Here is a 17,319-nt window from a genome sequence, read left to right as displayed (position 1 = left end):
CTATTTTGCACTTCATCTTAATATCCTGTTTGTTAAAACTGTTTGAAAATTTTCTGAGTTGAAAGTTTTGAAGCACAAAGATTTTCATAAGCAAATGTATTCTACTAAACGAAGAAATCGAAAAAACAGTATCTTAAAAGAAATTTTCAGTGCAATTTTTTAAATCTCAGTATGGCATTTTATTACTACAACTGAAAACTTACACCTAAGGACTAATTATGGTTTGAATAAAATACAAGAAACTCTATGTTTAGCATGTAAAAAACAGTAAACTAAATGTACTACAAAATCTTACTGCTATTGGAAAATTAAATGCTGTTATTATTCCAATGACTCCTAGAGGATTCCAGTTTTCTATAAGTATATGTTGGCTCCTCTCTGACGGAATAATTTTTCCTGGTAACATCCTTGATAGACCAACAGCATAATCACAGATATCTATATACTCTTGAACTTCTCCATAACTCTCAGAAAGTATTTTACCTACAACAAAATTAAGTTTCATGTAAAATACGTTCAGTAAAGCTGTATAAAGAAAGATCTTTTATTTATACAAATAAGTACATAACACTTAACATGTTAAACTATACAATGTATAATATGACATAGATAATACATAATTCATTTTTAGGATTAGATACATCTGGATATGCTTTTCGCTTTTCCATGAAAGTGTGATTAACATATTAGTGTTTTCGATCCATTGAACTTTTCTTGTATTAAGTAGCAAAAAATATTGTTGAGGTCTGATAGACACAGAAGTTTTTTTGAACACTATGCCATTATTATTCTTTTATTTGTGCTTAAGGGTGAGTTTATTATCATCACATCTTTCCTATGATTCCCCAGGTCCCTTACAGTATAATAATATGTGTTTTTTTACAAGCCCCCACAGCATCCTCTTGTTATATATTTTTTACCTCCCTTAAAGAGATTCAGGGCCCTAAAAAAATTTATAAATAACATTACTGTTAATAAGCGTATGATACTACACTTAAATTTATTATTACTTATCCTAGAAAGACGGAAACAGAAAATTTTAATTTCGTGCAAATTGCTTAGCATTATTAAAAATGATTAATTATTTATCATATTACATTATTTTAGGTGCATACAATTTTTAGTTCTTCTATCAATACTCCTTCATGCAAGTATGTTATTTTTAAAAAATATATCAAGTAGTGGTGTACATTGATTGTACACTGTACGTCTTGACTTATAAAATTCATTGTACTAGCCAGTAAAAAAAGTAACAAGTTATTTTCTGAACATTTAAAAAAAAAGTACAAACATTTACATTTCTTGAGAAGACAACTATCTGAAACATTGTCTGGAATTCAACTGAAAATTATGACCAAAGAGAATTGACTCAATGGCATCAACACTTTTTCAATACCTTCCTATGACTCTTACTCCTTCTAAATAAAAATTAAAAAAAAACAAAAGAAAAGCATCTCCACACTGCTTATTTGTTATTAAAATTTAATCTTATATGAGTAAAAGAATAAACTAGCAATGATTTGGAGTGCTTAGAGCTTAATAAGGCTATTATTAAAGATAAGACGTTGATATTAAAGTAGTTATAAAAACAAATTCAAAAAAGAAACAGTCAATGCATTCTTAGCCTTATCATTTGTTTTTCAAGATCCACAATCTCGTTGTTGAGATGAATATTTCATAGGGAAAATAAAACAGTACGTTTCTCTTCGCTTGTTGATACTTATATTGTTTTTTTTCTTAATACTAGTAATCGTGACATATTAAGGCCACAATTACACGGAGTGGGAGAAGCCATCAAAATGCAACAGCATCATAAAAAATAGTTTATCCACTTTAACTTTAATGTATAATGCCACTTTTTCCTCTTTAAAGAAAGAGTGCATTGTGCACATAAAATGAATCGAAGTAAATTGTAACGAGAACTTCACCAAAACAACGATTTAATTTTTTTCTCAACTAATCATAGTAAGGGATTTACTAGATAATACGCTTATTGCTATTGCAATTATATTAACATTTTAAAAATTAAAAAAAAAACAATTTATCATTTATAATAAATGTACAACATAATATATTTTTTGGTGCAAGGTTTTTTTTGTTAGTAGCCACCACGAGGCTCCCTTTCTGGTCGGTGTCAAATAAACAATGTGCACTATCTCTGACAGGAACACAACGCATAGTAATGTAAGGTATAAATACAATTAAATCTTTTCATTATAAAATTAGCCTTATTTTTTTATGATAAAAAGTTTATTTTTTTAAAAGTAAGTGTTACCGTTTGGAATGCACCAAGAGTGCTTGAGTTATTTTAAATAATACAACTATAGAGATCTTATTATCAAAATACATCGTAAGTCTTTTCTTTTGTAGAAAACAAGTTTACAAAACTTTACTTATGTTGTTATGGTAGCTAAAAATTTTCAATAAAGCTTAAGATAAAAGCGAGGGATCCTTGTTGGTCAAAAAATTTTCATATATCATCAGAGAAATTTACAAGGACATAGTGACAGTTTAATTAAAGTAAACAGAGAGAATGATTAAGGATTATTTTAAAAACTTAACAATGAAGTTTTTCAAAAACTTCTTGATCTTATGGGGCCGCAACTATCTTATAAGTAGCATATCAAAATTCAATATTACTCGCTAATCACTTCCAAATCTGTTTAAAATATATTTTCCACTGTTATAAGTCAGTTATGAAGTATAGAGGAAGCTTACAAAAACTATTTTAAATAGGCCAACAAATAAGTGGTATAGAGAAGCTGCGCTGTAATTTCGTAAGCATTTGAATTACTCACTTTACATAGAAGTCATAAGCGACATGCACGATATAGTTAAAGTATTAATCACGTATGATGTAGGTGTATACTTTTATTATAAATGAAAAGTATTTTTTAATCAGTTACCAAATACATGTTAATTTTTATTATTTAAGTGTTCTGCAATGTTCACCCTAGATCTTTTCACAACAATAATAGATGCAGTATAAGTTTAATGGCAATGGCAAAGGGCCATCACAGATTTCCGATTATTGATGTTAAAACTAAATGACGCTGCAAAAATGAAGGTTGTTTCAGGGCTTGTGCTAGTCACAGCAAAGAGGCACTAAAGTGCAAAAAGTTAGGTGTATGAGATAAAATTTAGTGTAGTTTTATGCGATCGATTCATTGGAACGCCAGTAAACTATATCGTATTAAATTACTAATGAACATTGAGAGGTATGCATTTTAAATAAATGATATCCATTTTATAATTCAATTTGAAATGAATCGTAAAAACTGAATTCATACTTTTTCTAATAGTAGTTAAATAAGTCTATACCCATGATCCAGGGGTTTTGAGGTTGACTAAGCGAAAATATCACGACACAAACGGTCTGAGAGGTACCTCGTGCCCAGAGTTAATAGTATTCTTGTTACCCCTACTGATTACTATCGTTATTTGTACGGATTTCCACTGTTTAAACACATAAAATCGTAGAAAAAAAAAGTTTACTGAATTCAAATGTGCTAGAAAGACGAGCTAAAGACACAACTGTAGTAACTAAAAGTGATTCATCATCATATTGCTTTTGTAACAAGATTTTGACATTACTTTTTTTAAATGAAATGTGTTAGACTTAAAACTAATATAGTATCAATTTTAAAATAAACTATCAAATATACTGTTTAAAAATACTCTTTTATTATAATATAAGGAATAAGAATTATAATAATAATAAGATCTAAAATAATAATAATAACAACAATAATACTAATAATAATAATTATTTTAATAACAATATAAATTAAAATAACAATAACAGAAATAATTATACTACTAATAACAATAAATCATGTAAATAGTTTCTTTACAAGAAACCCATTTATAACGTTAATTTGAGGATATATCACCTACTCTCTAAATCAGGTACGATAAAAGTCGTTACTGTCGTTTTAATCGTAACAAAGAGCTAAGAAACTCTTAAATAAGTTTGTTTATCAAATATTACCTTGGAAAAATAAGCATAGGTATTTAGCAAGCCAACTGCTTACAAGTATTATTCATCAATGTAATAGGCGCTTGGGCAAGCAAGCATCGTCAACTAGGAACCTAACGAAAGTAACATTCTGTTTACTCACAATACTTAAAAAAATGAAGTTGCTAATTTTTTTCATAGATTTTATTCTTTGTCAATAACTTCAAGGCATTGCTCTTATTTCAGAATTGCAACAGCTTCTTCCTAATTTGTGGCATCTTTATTAAAATTAGTAATCAAGAGATATCCTATTTCTTTATTTATTACCAAAATCACGTTTCTCATGTAATATTCCATATTTAACAATTCATCCACTTCAGTTATATCGGTAACACTTGCAAAACCCATAGCATTCTTACAAGCTAGTCTATTTATATTTTTTAAGGAGACAATCCCTTCTCCATTTGTCATTTTTTCTTTCTTTTACCACATACTAAGCCTTTTTTTTTTAATTTGTTGGGACTGTGTTTGCCAAAGGTAATGAACCATTCAATGTATTAACGTCTATCTGGCAGTTATCTAAGTTTGTTACCTTATATATTTCATAGTTATCTTTAAATACCGGTATTTCGTGGAAACATTCGGGCTTTCATACAATTTTTCTGTTTTTGGTGAACTCTGTACCCTGATCAGTTCTTAAACAGTATACTTTGGCTTTAAAGCCTAAATTACGCACAATCTTTACGAAATTGTCCAGGCAACGTCTGACTATATGCAGAAATGCCTGAAGTTGTCTAAAAATAAAGTAATTTTCAACAGCAAACTCACTTTTCCTTATTATTGAGGATATTAATAGTTAAATAAAAAGAGTTTGTTCCTAGTTGTACCGTGACTTAGGGGGCAAAAAATAAGGAAACCACTAATTTATATGAAATTGAAAGTAAAGTCTATAGTAAAAAAAAAATTATATTGGTCACTCAAAACAAAATTTAAATTATTAATACATTTACAAAATCATAAAACTAATATTCAATAATGATTATGTAATAATTCAAAATAGCTTCTACAATATGGTGATAAAAATGATTAAAATTTTGGGAAAACTTCTTATGTATTTTTAATAAATTACATTTGATACTAAATATAAACGTTATTTTTCATTTTTAATAAAATTGTATTAAAATGGCTTATGTCTTTACATATTAAAAATAGCGTCTAGTGCAAAGTGATGACTGATGTATCTTTTTAAGGTCCTTGCGATGTAATTGTCAAATATCATAGCATACTAAGTAAAATAATATTTAATAGACTGCGCCGTTGTTAGTGCAGAATGTTAACAAGTATGTATGTATTTAAAAGTCTACTTATATAGTATAATCATTTTTAAGCTTTATTGTAAACGAGTACGTATAGCCTTGTTATTCAACACAATTATAAAACGTTGGTACGGTAGTAATTCCGCATAGAACCCCTAAAAAGCACAGGATCTAAGTGATAGGCCCAAATTGCTAAGAGAAGGTTGCCCATCCATTCACGAGGGGCATTGCGTGGTAAAAAAACACATTTGATGATCCACAAAGTGACTTGCTTGGGAGAGTCGAGCTGGCCAGAAATTAAACCATAGTCTCCTGCGTTTTGACCCGCAGCCTAACTGACCGAGCCACCACGTGCTCACAAGTGTTATTATATACATACATTCATGTCAATATGTACGTATGTAAAAAAATATAATAATAAGAATAATAATAATATAAGTAACTTATATCGTCTTTCATGAAAATAAAAATTTTAATGTTTCATTAGGTTAAATAATTACATTTTCGTTAAACTTATGAATACAGTTTTCAAGTAAAATTAGTTTACAATAGATAAGATTAAGCGAGTAAGCATCAGCATTGAATTAGCAAGTAAACAAAATCTTATTTCAGGTAAGCAAGCATCGATAATAAGAAGATCAATCACATTTAAGTATGGTTAACTAATGACACGTAGCTTAAAAAAAAACATAAGTGATAAGCAACACAACTGTTTTTATTACAGCAGCTAAATATAATACTTTATTGGGTAAGCCTAGAGTTGCTGAACCAAAACCATACTTAAGCAAGTAAAAATTAGTAATAACCAACCTAACCACAACTTAAACAAGTTACTTAATGAAAATTAATCTAATTAAAACAAGCGGAAGTGGCAAGAAACCCAACTATATTGAGGTATTATTCACTAATATAAAAAGACCATAAGAAAAAAGTATGAGTCGTTACCAGCACACCTGATTACAGAAAAGTGACCCAACATAATACAACCTCCAAAAAGGCAGCAATAATAAGAGGTAATTTAACTAATGTGTAGTATTGTTAAATTATAAAATGACCCTGAGATAAGCAAGCAAAGTAAAGTAAAACCTTACCGTTTTTTCAAATTATTAAACAATAAAATGTAGTTTTCAAAAAGCAAAAGTCAACTTCCGAACAGTTTCCAGTAAAATACACTTACAGATTACAGAAACAAACCAACTAGTGTTAAAAAGCAGACGAATCTAGTATAAGTTACTAGCAAATTAAATCTTTATGCAAGTGAGTATTAGGAGTACGAGAAATTACCGTAATAAAGTATTTTTTACTCATGAAATGTGCCTTAAAGCAAGACAACAAAATAAACAAGCAACATAACTGCATTAAACCCGTTAATCAACAAACTAAATACTCGGTAATAAAGTATTTGTAATAGTAATCTAACTGTACTCAAGAAAAACTTAGAAAGATAAAGCATGTAACAAAAAGTATTATCATTATCAATATCATTATTATTAGCTTCATCATAACCATTATCATTATCACAATCATGATTATCATTATCAACACTATAATTATTATAACTATTATCATAATCCTAAATATTAATTTCATTGTCATCAGTTTTAACATCCTTAGCATTATCAGTATCATCTCCGATTTTAAAATCAACAATACCATTGTTCACGAGCATATAACAATCGCAACTGTATTCATAATCAACATCATCGACATCGTTGTCATCATTATCATCATCATCAGCATCATTATAAGGTCATCATCTATTTAATTATCATAAATAATAAAATGTTTTTTCATTATTATTGAAATTATTATTTTAATCATTAACAGAACTGTTTTGATCATTGTTACTATTGTTACAATAACTATTATGAAAACTATCCTCACTGTCAATTGAACAATTATAATATTTTTATCACTATAATCATCATCCTCACTATTATAATGATTATTATAATCATTTGTTAGTATATATCAGTGCCCTCCGGTGAATTTGGAAATTCAAAGTGATCAGTGATCCGTTGGGGGCGAAATGTAAGAAAATAAATAAATACAAGTAAAGTGTATTTAAATTTTCCTGCGTTGATTTATTGATGCGCAACGTTTCGCTGACAATATGCGTCAGCCTCATCAGGCGCAGGTACGCGAAAATTCGTAAGTTTGGTTTCTATTAAATGGTAAATTCGACAGCACGACAGTTGACGAGTAAGTCAACCAAACTTACGAATTTTCGCGTACCTGCGCCTGATGAGGCTGACGCATATTGTCAGCGAAACGTTGCGCATCAATAAATCAACGCAGGAAAATTTAAATACACTTTACTTGTATTTATTTATTTTCTTACATTTCGCCCCCAACGGATCACTGATCACTTTGAATTTCCGATTATTATAATCATTATCATTATTATTATTGTACTTTTTATTGAAATAAATATAAATACTATAGTTATTAATTCAAACATAATCTTAAACATCATTATCATTACTTTTATGACTTGGATTTACAATATAATTGTTATTATTTTTATCCGTATTGTCATCATTGTCAACATTGTCAAAATTATTACAAGTATCATCATCGAGATAGTCGTAATCATAACGGCCATCATCATCACTACTATCATCATCATCATCATCATCATCATCATCATCACCATCATCATCATCATCATCATCATCATCATCATCATCATCATCATTTCCATCATCTTTATCATCATCATCATTATCATCATCATCATCATAAATATTATCACCATCATCATTATCGTCATCATCATCATAACCATCATGGTAAGAGCATAATCTTGATTTTCATCACAATTGGTGACATCTTTTTTGCTATTATTATGATAGTTATTTCAATTATTATCGGTATCACTTTAATCATTATTACTTTTGTCACAATAACAAATATAATTATTACCCTCGTTATCATTAAATCAATTAAAACATTTACTATTAATGTCAGCATCATCCTCGAACTCATAATAATCATTGTCATCATACTCAAAAATTATCATAGTCATGATTTTTATCGATATAAATATGAATCTCATAATTATTAAATCGAACATTTTTACTATCATAATTGGTTCAAATAAAACTGCAAATGATAATATAATTGTCATCATTATCTTTTGTAATATTATCATCGTCAGCATTTTTAAAATGATTAAAAGTATTCTTATTATTAGTGTCGTTCTTATTATAATCATCATCATTATTATAGTAAATATCATTATTTTCATCATCATCATTATCATCATCATCATTATCATCCTTATCATCATAATCATCAACATTATTATCATTACCATGAATATTATAAGCATAATCGTCATTATTATTATTATCATTATCACTATACATTATAAACGTCACTATCATTATCGCCATCATCATCATTATCAACACTATTTTTTTCTCTTTTTTTCCCCGAGGTCGTCTAGAATGCCTTTATGCACGATAGAAGGGTATACGAACCCTCCCCTGAGTGAAACTCGTTATGACTATACCCACTAAACTGGTAAGACCTTTCTCCTGGGATACCTAATTTGGAAACTGCTCTCGCATTTACACTTCATGCCACGGAGGCTTAGCCCCTGGTTCAGGCTTCCTTAAGTGTTTTGTTACTAACTTGTCTTGTAACTTTTGCGTCCTCTAAGGTATTTTCCGGTTCCCGTCATGCATCCAAGCTGCTCTTCTCTGTTTACTTAGAGAGATGAAGCAAAATAATAGGCAGATGCTCCCCAGCGTGAGGCCAAACACGGCTACTCCCAACAAAGGCGCAAGGGGCGCACCCACCACAGCGCTAGAGGGGCAGAGACTCAGGCCTTCGAGGTACAGCCACTCATTGGTAGGACAGTGATGTTGCGAAGCGGTTCTCAGGAGCTTTCCCGCATTTAAGCACCCACACAAGCCCCCATACCGCAAACCGACCGCCACGCGGCTACACCCCAGAAGCTTCCCCCCCCCCAAAAAAAAAAAACGTGAAAGCAAAGCACCCAAAAACATGAGCCACCAGGCCACAGCCACTCATCGGTAGGAAGGTGATAGAGCGAAGCGGTTTAAGGAAGTCTGCACGCTCTCAAGAACCCTCGCAGGCCCTTTTCCCGCACACCAAATGCCCCGCAGCCATGACCCAACGGCCCCAACTCCAAGGCCTTGCCGTTCCCCCTAAACCCCCCAGGCATTGCAGCTAAAAAAAAACCCCACGCCCCCCCTCGATGGAACCGGATCCACGCTCGCTCCACATTCACTCAGTCGTCCAGACAACCATCCTCTTATTTAGCCCGGAGAACTGTATGTGTGTATTAGGCTTCTGCAGTCCGACTTTTTTCGTTAAGTAGCATATTATCTATGATATTGTCTGGATTAAAGGTTCCGATCCTTTCCTGCAGTACGTTTTGTTTGGCTTGCCACTTGATGCAGTCAAAGAACAAATGTTCTGCGTCATCTTTGTCGTAGCCACAGTATCTGCAAGCAGCCGTCTGTGTTTTCCGCATCTTGTTGAGGTACGAGCAGAAATACTTACGATTTGAGAGGTATTGGGAAAGATAGTAATCTACTTTTTCATATTTCCGCTCTGTCTATTCATTGTTATTTTGTATCAGGCATGCTATTTATCTGCCTCTAGATTTCTCTTGCCATCTATGTTGCCAGCGCTCTCAGGTTACTTCTCAGGCGTTTTTCTTGGCCTCGATTTTTCCTAGGTCCTGCTTTGTAAGGTGCTTTAATCGTCTTTTCCTCGCAAGGAGGTCGATGGAAATTACGACCGCTATCACTATTATCGCAGACTCTGAGACTGTGCGATAGGCGCACGCTATCCTCAGGGCTCACATTCTTTGAACTTGGCCGATTTTCATTTTCATTATTTCGACGTTCATCTTATCTCCCCATATTTCAGCCCCATACAAAATAACAGACTGGGCCGTAGACACAAGAAGCCTGTGTTTCGCAGATTTTGGACCTCTAACGTTCAGCATGATTCGGCTTAATGCCACTTTTCTTGCCGTCACCCTGTCCGCTGCTTGCCTACACGGAAAGAACTTTTTTCTTGAAAATCCCCTACTACATTTAGTTACGAGTTTTTAATAGCTTAGTAAGTTTTTTTCCCGTACCAGGTCCGTCTAAAACCTCACGGAAAGACCGAGTTCCTTGAAAATCCTCTACTATACTTAGTTATGAGTTTTTTATAGCTTGGTACGGTTTTTTCCCGTACCACGTCTGTCTGCAACCTACACTTAAGTATGTTAGCCATGTAAAATCTCCTTCTACTGCGTTAGGTTAGTTTATATGAACACTAAGTACGGTAGTATCTCATGTAAATAAATAAGTAATTAACTAATTTTACTTTCATGAAAAAATATTAGTGAGACATTGTGATTTTCAACTCACTAAAATATTTTTAACGAAGTCATCCATGATCCACTTTGAGGTTACTTTTGATATTTATAGTAACAACATTAACAATTCATCACTGTACTAGTATCCTAATTAACTGTCACTTACTTTTTTAACGCTGGTACATACATTTATTATGATAAAAATAATATTACAATGAATATGAATAATTTTTAATGTACCTACAGGTATATTAAAAATGCATACCACAAGAAAAAAAAACTGTTTTGCGCACTATAGTACGTCGTAAACACCTACTAAATACATCTATTTTTCATAGCTACAGTTGGTAAGGATTTGCTAGTATATATCGGTGCCCTCCGGTGAATTTGGAAATTCAAAGTGATCAGTGATCCGTTGGGGGCAAAATGTAAGAAAATAAATAAATACAAGTAAAGTGTATTTAAATTTTCTGCGTTGATTTATTGATGCGCAACGTTTCGCTGACAATATGCGTCAGCCTCATCAGGCTACAAAATTAAAATTAAAAACACACAATGAGTGATCTGGAAGGCTCAAACACAAAAATACAATAAATTTATTGTAAATTGTTACCGCAGATACGCGAGAATTCGTAAGTTTGGTTGACTTACTCGTCACCTGTCGTGCTGTCGACTGACAATCAATTACAACCACAAGCCAGCGCTTATATAGGCGGAGCCGCAAAGGTAGACGGTAAAGGGCGATGAACTCGATCGGGACATTTAAACTTTCGTAGTAAAGGAAGGTATGCTCTATTAAAGGAAAGCACATCCTCCTTTCTATTGATGTTGTGTTTATCGAGTTTTATATAGTGTTTATCCTTGACAAAGAATCCAATTATAAAAAAAGAATTATTTCCGAAATGCTTTATATAAAACTCGATAAACACAACATCAATAGAAAGGAGGATGTGCTTTCCTTTAATAGAGCATACCTTCCTTTACTACGAAAGTTTAAATGTCCCGATCGAGTTCATCGCCCTTTACCGTCTACCTTTGCGGCTCCGCCTATATAAGCGCTGGCTTGTGGTTGTAATTGATTGTCAGTCGACAGCACGACAGGTGACGAGTAAGTCAACCAAACTTACGAATTCTCGCGTATCTGCGGTAACAATTTACAATAAATTTATTGTATTTTTGTGTTTGAGCCTTCCAGATCACTCATTGTGTGTTTTTAATTTTAATTTTGTAGCCTGATGAGGCTGACGCATATTGTCAGCGAAACGTTGCGCATCAATAAATCAACGCAGAAAATTTAAATACACTTTACTTGTATTTATTTATTTTCTTACATTTCGCCCCCAACGGATCACTGATCACTTTGAATTTACAGTTGGTAAGGGAAAAAACCGTCCCACCGTCACTAAATAATTGTACTAATATCTTCATACCTATGTACTTGGCACGAAATTTAAGACCACTTAAGGTGACACTAAAAATTCTTGTGTTAGTAAGCAACAATTATAACATTGGTGTAGTATTTCTTACGATCAAATATTGTAGTAGGAGATTTTCAATGAACTCGGTCTTTCCGTGTAAGGTGGTTCCAAAACCTAAGCTTTCTATCCTGTGTCACCCTTAGGTATTATACGGCTTCCATCGTCATTACTTCTTCTTTATGAACCTTGAGGGGGATGATGGTATCTATTTCTTTTCTCGTTAATAGGACCATGACCGTCTTTCCTTCTGCAACTTTGAGTCCGTGGTTCTTTATCGATGAAGCCACTCTCCACATAACCTGGTTGAGTCGTATCTAGACAACTTCCATTGTACGTTAAACGATCACTACAGCAGCATCGTCTACGTATCCCAACAAGAACGTCCCCTTTGGTATTATCAGTCTGATGTCGATAGCACGACAGTTGACGAGTAAGTCAACCAAACTTACGAATTCTCACGTACCTGCGCTTGATGAGGCTGACGCATATTGTCAGCGAAACATTGCGCATTAATAAATCAACGCAAGAAAATTTAAATACACTTTACTTGTATTTATTGATTTTCTCACATTTTGCTCCCAACGGATCACTGATCACTTTGAATTTTCAAACTCACTGGAGGGCACTGATATATACTAACAAAAATCAAACGTTTTGTACAGCCTGTAGAAACCAGGCCTTGAGCAGCTTTTCATATAACTATTCAGGCGTATCCAGCATGCAAAAGGGTCTGAAAGATGACGTGGAGTTAGGCTCTCCCTTGCCTTTATTAATCAGTACCAGCCGTGTGTTTTCCCAAGGGATTAGAAACAACCGCTTCCGCAAACATGCATTGTATAGGTTTAAGAGCAGCTGTGGGTGTTTTGCCATCACTGTCTCAATGACTTCTGCTGGTATACCATCTGGTCCAGAAGTTTTTTCATTTTCAAGCGATTTAGCTGCTAGCTCAAGTTCCTTCTGGGTGAATTAGATTACCTTTTCTATGAGCTCCAAGTCTGCTTGATCCTCAAATTCTCGATGCGTCAGAAATAGCGTATCCACGATATGTCTCATAGCATCTGCGTTTTTATTTGCAGTTGCTGCAAGTCTTTTTAGTTTTTTCATAGCTATCTAGTATGCTCTGCCCCAGGTGTCGTTATTTACTTTCTGGCACAGAGTCTGCCAGCACTGCTTTTCGCTGTTCCTAATAGCAGCTCGCATTGTCTTTTTTGGAAGCTGGTATTTAGAGTACCTTTGCTGGCCTCTGGTCTGTTTCTGGCTCTTTAATAGAGGTGTCAGTGTTTGAGACATTGGTGCCTCAATGTCGCAATTTTCTTGTTCCACCAGTAAGTGAGCACTTGCCGTTCCACCTTTTTTTCCTGAGCATGGAGGCCTCGCATGCGGTTTTTAGGAGGTGCATGGTTGCCTCGGTGAGTTTTTGTACTCCTTCTGTTGTGTTTAGGTTTCGTTTGTCATTTTGGATAGCAGCAATGCCATTTTCAACTTTTTTCGCCAGTCGTTCTGTGTTTATTTTTTTGACATTTCATTCTGTTTTGCGTTCTATGCCTTTTCTGTTTATTATATCAGTGATTTTTAAGACGATATATTGGTGATTGCTTCATTTTTCGTCCTTAGTTACCTGCCACTCCTTTACTCTCGGCGCAAGGCTCTCCGAAGCCAGTGCAATGTCTATATTGATTTGCCAAATGCTGGCCTGTGGAAAGTTGTGGTCCTTTCTTCATTTACAACAACGTATCCTAGCCTTGCCACCATATTGAAGACTGCCTGGCCCTTGAAATTTGTTGCAGGCTTTTTTCATTCTACTGCTCTTGCGTTAAAGTCTCCAGTGATCAAAAGTTCGCCTTCTATGCCATTCCTGATGGTATCTTCGAGGTATTTCATTTTTTTTTCTGTATTCCTCGATGCTAGTAGTTGGTAAAAAGAAGCAGCTGACATACGTGATGCCTCCACTTTTCAACTAGACTAAATGTGTTTTTGACCCACTTGCATCTTGGTGGATTTTGTCTGGTCCAGGGACTGAAATGGCTGACATATTTGTTGCGTTGCTGAGCTACTTAGGTAGCTTGAAGTTTTTGTACTGCTTGCTTATGAGCTACGTCTACCCTATCTTCACATAATATTTGTGGCAGAAGGGAATCTGCGTCAATTGCCCCGTTCATGTTTACTTGGAGAACTCTGGGCATCCTGTTGGGTTTTTTTTTCTTCTGTCCAGAACCTTTTTAAAGGCCCTGCACGCTTCAGATCCAGGCACATTCTTAGTACTTTGTCCTTCATGCGTGGATTCACTGCAGAGAATACATCGTGGTTCGGCCTTGCAGTTCTTAGCTCTGTGATTATCTTTGCCGCATCTCCAGCAAGGGCCTGATCGCTCCGGGCCCTTACATTTTTTTTTGTGTTTCCATATCCTAAGCTTCCGTAGCATAGCTGGACGATAATCCTGCGCCTTAGTCGGTAGCGGATCTAACCCACTGCCACTGTCCCTCTTCTCAAAAGGGAGAAAGCACCAGCATCGTCCATTTTGGCCAGTGCCATTCTTTTTTTACCATCATTTTGGTGGTAGCATAGCCACGTTAATTTTGCCTGAGTCTTCTCCAGTTCTAGTAGCCTCTTGGATGGCTGCTAAGACTTTATCTTTATCTGCCTCTAAATCTAGTACGTCCAAGGTAACTTTAGGTTTCCTTAATTGTACCTTTTCTGCGGTACCAATAGCCAGTGAGATGGACTGCTTCAGCTTCTCCTTGTCTTTGGTGCTCTTGGCAAGCTTCACTAAAATACAACAAGCCTTTAAGCTGCCTATTCTCGTTACTCCCAATACTTCTGCGTATGACTTTTCTTCTGCTGGTTTTACAAGGATGACCTCGTTTCTTTCTGTTGCTGTTCTACGCTTCTCCATTTCGCTTCCTGCTTACCTTTGTTTGAAGTCGTTATGCTACCGGCTGGCTTTTATATAGCAGCCACTAGCTTCTTGTAGTTTGCAAGTGCCTGCTTCTGTTCATTTACGACTACCCTCCACAGTTCGTTGTCATCGTTATCGTTGTCGTCTTTTCTTAATACGCTCCGATGCTTAGTAGTGCCATCGTCCCTACCTCTCTTTGTCAGAAGGTGTCTCATGACACGAGCTGACAGAGATGTCATTAACACTTACATCTCCCGTAAAGTCTTTGGGTGGCAGCCTTTAAGGTCCTTTGACATCCCACAGATTTTATCCAGGTAAACCCTGGTTTCCTTGACTGTGCTGCTGACGTTTAGCTGCCTGTCAGTTGCTGTTTTTATACTTTGTAGGACGTGTGTCATCCTACCTAGTACTTTTTTCTCCTTCTTTTCTGTGTCGTTCAAGGTTTTCTGTAAATAAGCGACTACCGTTGATAAGGCCAGTGTCAGCGAATGTTTATTCTGGCTATTATGATCTATATCCTGTGATTCATTGGTCTGATCGTTTGACCAACTACCAGTTGTCAATTGCTTTTAGATGTTCAAAAGCATACTACTATCGTAATGGACGCCTTTGTAGCCCCTCCAAGGATCCGTGAGGCCAACGGCAGTCGTACGAGCTCTCACCAGATCAAAACTGGCAGCAGATTTCCTCTAGAAGGTTACCACTTAAGGTTCATTGTTTTTATAGCGTCACCAATGTTTGGATTCGTTCGATAACCAACCTTAGATTTTTGACGGGGTTCTCTCCTCGGCGTTTTGGTCCACGAGAACTATTTTATTTCGTTCCAACTAACCACGGGTACAATTTCCAACAACCAAAGCACCTCAGAGCCATACACCCACGGAAAAATTGCCTTTATTCGCAAACCGGAAAGCACGCGCTACATAGGCTGACTGCCACAGCCTAGGGCAAAATTTACAGTAATACTATCAATATTATTATCAATATTCCCCTTATCAACATAATAAACATCATTATCATAACTTTCATTATTATTATTATAATGATTATTATCATCATTGTTTTTGTTATCATTATCATGATTATTATCGTCATCATAATTTTTATGATCATCATCGTTATCATCGGAATTATCTTTATTTTTACTATTATTTTCTTTATTATCCTTGTTATGACCATCATCAACATTATCGTTATTATCGTTGTGTTTATTATTATCACCACAAAAAATATTATCATAATGATAATCATTATGATCATCATTATCAGTGTCATTATCATTATTTTTATTATCATCATCCCGAAAACCTAAATTACTATTATCGTCATTATCACTATGATTATGTTTGTTATCATTACCATCATCATCATTATTTTCATCATCATCATTTTCATCATTATGATTTTTATCATTAATGTCATTGTTATTATCATTATTATTATCATCATCATTATTATCAACATCATCATTCTTATCAATACCCTCATCATCATCATCAACATTGTCATTATTCTTTTCGTCATTCAAATTATTCTAATTAGCATTACCTTTTTAATATTATCATCGTCATTATGATAATTGTTATAATTGTCATTATTATTATTATTATCATTATCATCATTAGTTTTATGCTTATCAATATTATTCATATTATTATCATTGTTATTATTAAAACCATTATCATCATCTTTGCTATCATCATCTTATTATCATCATTGTCATCGTCGTCAACATCATTATTACCATCATTGTTATCATTATCATCATTATTGTTATAATTACCGTCATTGTCATTATAATGATATTTATCATCCGTGTTAATATCATCATAAGTAACATCATTGTCACTTTTTTTTATATTTATTATCATCATCGTTGATATTGATGCTATCTTTATCATTATTATTGTTATTATCATTATAGTAATTATCAGTATCATCATAAACATTATTTATATTATCTTTATCATTATTATTATTATTATTATCTTGATCGTTAGCATAATCATTATCATCATTGTACTTATTATAAATAATACCAATATTATCATTCTTTTCATTATCATTATTGGTAATATCAAAACAATTGCTATCATCATTATTTTTATTATTATCTTTATTATTGTATTTATAATCATTATTATTAATATTAAATGTATCACTATTACTATCATTATCATTGTTATTATTATTACTATTAATATAACTATTATCATTGTTAATATCATTGTCATTGCCATTATCATTATTAACATTCTAACTTTTATCAACGTTATCATCGTCATTATTATCATGGACATAATTATCACCTGAATCATCACCAT

General features: G+C 33.6%; 1 protein-coding gene across 1 annotated transcript in view; it reads right to left on the bottom strand.

Moving 5' to 3' along the window:
• The window catches only part of Aldh7A1 (aldehyde dehydrogenase 7 family member A1), a 631,978-nt gene that overhangs the window by 381,002 nt on the left and 233,657 nt on the right, over positions 1 to 17,319 (bottom strand). The window contains exon 3 of the mRNA XM_089594934.1: positions 296 to 483. Coding sequence (XP_089451060.1) covers positions 296 to 483 — 188 coding nt within the window. The remainder of the gene's footprint in view (positions 1 to 295; positions 484 to 17,319) is intronic.

This window comes from Copidosoma floridanum, unplaced genomic scaffold, assembly GCF_036245765.1.
Source record: "Copidosoma floridanum isolate Cflo_tuat_1 unplaced genomic scaffold, Cflo_Japanese_pri ptg000021l, whole genome shotgun sequence".
In the NCBI taxonomy this organism is placed as follows: Eukaryota; Metazoa; Arthropoda; class Insecta; order Hymenoptera; family Encyrtidae; genus Copidosoma; species Copidosoma floridanum.
This window is presented reverse-complemented; position numbering and strand designations above follow the sequence as displayed.